The sequence below is a fragment of the Macrobrachium nipponense genome, chromosome 14, assembly GCF_015104395.2.
Source record: "Macrobrachium nipponense isolate FS-2020 chromosome 14, ASM1510439v2, whole genome shotgun sequence".
NCBI classification, from domain to species: Eukaryota; Metazoa; Arthropoda; class Malacostraca; order Decapoda; family Palaemonidae; genus Macrobrachium; species Macrobrachium nipponense.
In genome coordinates this window covers 22,709,129-22,713,501 of record NC_087207.1, presented here as the reverse complement: position 1 = coordinate 22,713,501, position 4,373 = coordinate 22,709,129, and the positions used below count along the sequence as shown (strand labels likewise).

The window sequence follows — 4,373 nt, the reverse complement described above, 5'->3', positions numbered from 1 at the left end:
TGAATAGGGTTCGTCTACTGAATAATAATAATAATAATAATAATAATAATAATAATAAATAATAATAATAATAATATCAAATGAATATCATAATATTGTTTGGAAGCTTGAATTTGAAGTCAGTGGCCCCTTTGGTGGGCTTGTTCCATATGAATAGGTTTCATCTGCTGAATGATACAATGACAATATCCTCATTCCCTCAGCCCAACCATCTTCGCGGACAGATGCCAGAGATCCTCAGCCAGGTCGTCTCTCCTCGAGATCCTTGAGGAGTAGGCTCCGTTGCATTCGCTGTGGAGATGAAAACGAGGTTTTAGTTTTATTTGGATTTTGCAAGTGAAGGACTCTTGGGTGAGGTAGTCCTACTCGAATGAAGGTGTTGGATAGTAAAGGGGCTGTTTTGGTGGAATATTATAGTAATTGCAGTGTCTGGTAATAGTTTCGTTGTAAGATATTACAAGCCATTGAAATTATTATTATTTGGGAAAAACTCTCTATCGCGAGATGAACCCAGGGAAGGGTTCGAAAGCTTTTTGTAAAGAGTTTTGAAAAAATACACGGGCTAGCAACATTTCTTTTTATTATTGTGGACCCCTTAGTATATTATTATTATTATTATTATTATTATATTATTATTATTATTATTATTATTGTATTATATTATTATTATTATTATTATTATTATTATTATTATTATTATTATTAATATAATAAAAATAAAATTATTAATATTATTATTATTATTATTATTATTATTATTATTATTATTATTATTATTATTATTCTTTATTACCATCATCGAGTATTTGACATTAAACTCTAGTAAAATAAACTATTATTCTATTATTATATTATTATTATTATTATTATTATTATTATTATTTTATTATTATAAATAACAATGCTAGCACTAACATTAGAATTTCAAAATATATATATTACATTATATCAATGCATAGCACCCATTATTATTATTATTATTATTATTATTATTATTATTATTTATTATTATCCTTATTATTATTTTATTATTATATTATTATATGAAAACTACAATACTTGCCATTATCGTTATCAGAGTCAGAATATTTATCACCATTGATATTATAACAGATATTATTATTATTATTATTATTATTATTATTATTATTATTATTATTATTATTATTATTATCAAAACTACAATACTTGCCTCTACATTATCAATGTCAGAATATGTATTACCATTAATAAACAAATCATTATTATTTTTTTCTTTTTTTTATCACAGTCCTCCGGTTCGAGTGGGTGTACTTTATAGTGTGGGGTTCCGGGTTACAGATTATTATTATTATTTTATTATTATTATTATTATTATTATTATTATTATTATTATTATTATTATTATTATTATTATTATTATTATCGTCTCTCGAACTCACCTGAAGTAGTAAGTCTCGCCATTCTGGTCGGCCTCCAACGAGCAGTGCAAAACCTCGACTGTCGTCTTCTGGAAGAAGCTGATGTGAGACAGTAAGTACCCTCCCAGCAGGTGACGTCCCAGGTCGGTCTGGACGACCCCTGGGTGGAGGGCGAAGACCTGGATGTTGGTACCTGGGGTAGGAGGGATATTGGTCTGAGTGACAAACGGCTTACATTGAGAAAGATAATGAGTTAGTCTTGGGGCTGATGTCAGTGATTGTATTGGATGATAGGTTAAGTAAGACTGGTTGAGGTTAAGATTGGTTGGGCAGTTTAAGATTGGTTGGACTGAGATCAGGTGGCTATATCAGCTCCTGTGAGCATAGGTAGGTCAGACTAGGTCAGTCTACCTAGCTGATGATATTAGTAATTGCATTCGTCTTCTTAGGATAATAAACACGCATAAAAATGTCTTGCATAGCTGCACATGCCCTAGAATAATAGTATTTACAATTACGATGCTATAATAAAAAAACCGTATGGTCTTGGCCTGCCACCTTGGTGGCCGCGAGTTCGATTCTCGGGCATTCAATTGAGATGTGAGAGATGCGTATTTCTGGTGATAGAAGTTCACTTTCGACGTGCTTCGGAAGTCACGTCAAGCCGTTGGTCCCGTTGCTGAATGACCACTGGTTCCATGCAACGTAAAAACACCAATGAAACAAACAAACAAACAAACAAGAAAACAAAACAAACCTTGCACTCTCTTGGCCAGATGCCGAGTGAAGAGAACATTGGCCACCTTGCTGTTGGCGTAGGCCTTAGACCTATTGTAGCCCTTCTCGAAGTTCATGTCCTCGAAGGGTATAATGCCTCCTGTAAAGGTATATTATTTGGTCGGTATATGCTACAGGCAGATAGCGAAACCAGAACCAGGCATTTCATGAACTGCCTGAGATTTCAGGCAGATAGTGAAATGCACTTTTAAGACATTTGGCGCCCCCGGGAGCTATAGTAGATTCACATCAACCGTGCATCTGATGTCTAGGCCAGTTCCTTACGACGCTCCTGATTGGCTGTTCATAAGCCAATGACAGGGCTGGAAACTCTCAGTCTCTCGAAAGAGTTCACATAGGCAGGATGTGTGTTCCACTTCTCCTGAAAAATGCTTTTGGAAGACGTATCCCTCAGGAGATGTGGAGCGTACATCCTGCTTATGTGAACTCTCTCGAGAGACTGAGAGTTTCCAGCCTTGTGATTGGCTTATCAACAGCCAATCAGGAGCATCGTGAGGGACGGGCCTAGACATAAGATGCACGGTTGATGTGAATTTACTATAGCCCCTGGAATGGCTTTGGAGGGGGATCAAATGTCCCTAAGTGCATTTTCGCGATTTGCCTGACATTCCAGGCAGTTCGCGAAATACCTGGTTTCGCCATCTGCCTGCAAACATATCTATTGAAACTATACTAACCAGTTTTGACACGATATGAAAAACGTCAGTGGCCTTAGTTTACGTGACGCCAAATCATAGCTTCAGATCAACCAATCAGTCAATGACGCACTCAAGAAAGAACCCCATTAATATGTATTACGTTTCAAGGAATGACCTTTGTCTATGTGACGCCATTATTAGCTTTAAACCAACCAATCAGTCAATCACGCACTCAAAAAGAGACCAGTTAATATGTATTACGTTTCAGTGAATAACCTCTGTCTATGTGACGCCATTTGTTAGCTTTAAATCAAACAATCAGTCAACGATGCACTCGAGAAAGAGACCCATTAATATGCATGACGTTTCATTGAATGACTTTTGTCTATGTGACGCCATTATTAGCTTTAAACCAACCAATCAGTCAATGACGCACACAAGAAAGAGACTAATTAATATGTATTACATTTCAATCAATGACCTTTGTCTATGTGACGCCATTGAATAGCTTTAAATCAAACAATCAGTCAATGAGACACTCAAGAAAGAACCCCCTTAATATTTCAATAAATGAACTTTGTCTATGAGACGCCATTGAATAGCTTCAAATCAACCAATCAGTCAACGCCTCACTCAAGTGCTCGATGGAGCTGAGAGTGACGACTCGAGCTTCTTCCTGGTGGGTCAGGAGGGGCAGGAGCAGATTGGTCAGTAGGAAGTGCCCCAGGTGGTTGGTGCCCATCTGCATCTCGAAGCCGTCTTCGGTCCTCAGGTAAGGGCACATGAAAATACCTGGGGAGAACCAAGAGGTCATTAGTTATGATTGACAGGTAACGAGGGCCCGTGGAAATCTCTATGAAACACGAAGTTAATAATATGATACTTTTCACATACATTTTATTATTATTTTTTTTTAGCAGAAGGTTGGATTGTCATAATTGTTAAGTGTTTTATGTGTTTTTTCATTATATTTTTAGATTTTTTCATTATAGTTATGTATTTTTGGCATTATAGTTACATATCTCGGTCATTATAGTCATTAGATTTGTCATTATATTTATGGATGTTGTTATTATAGTCATGTTTTTTTGGCATTATAGTTATGTATTTTTTGGCATTATGGTCTTGTACTTTTGGCATTGTAGTCGTGTATTTTTTGTCATTATACTCATGTATATTTTCACTATAGTTAGTGTTAGTTATATTATAGTCATTTATTTTGGTCATTATGGTTTTATATTTTTGTCATTGTATTCACTATTTTTTGCATTATAGTCTTGTATTATTGTCAATATAATCGTGTATATTTGTCATTATAGTTATCTATTTTTTCATTATAGTTATGTATTTTTTCCTTATAGTTAGCACTTTTGTCATTACTGTTACGTATTTCTGTCATTATAGTCATGCATTCTCGTCATTATAGTTATGTATTTTTGTCATTGTAGTCGTGTGTTTTTATATTTATAGCCTGATAAATGAACGAAAGATAAACCATTATTCCCTTATTTAAGATTAAACGAGGTTTGTATCATGT

The 4,373-nt window shown here is 34.7% G+C and overlaps 1 protein-coding gene across 1 annotated transcript; it reads right to left on the bottom strand.

Annotated features, from left to right (window-relative positions):
• LOC135226169 (retinol dehydrogenase 12-like) lies at positions 1 to 3,650 on the bottom strand. The gene is made up of 4 exons (XM_064265611.1): positions 3,470 to 3,650; positions 2,158 to 2,277; positions 1,422 to 1,593; positions 1 to 291 (listed from the first exon to the last, which is right to left on the bottom strand). Exons 1-4 carry the CDS (start codon positions 3,648 to 3,650, stop codon positions 192 to 194), a joined length of 573 nt encoding a protein of 190 aa, XP_064121681.1. The 3' UTR covers positions 1 to 191.
• Positions 3,651 to 4,373: the final 723 nt, after the last annotated feature.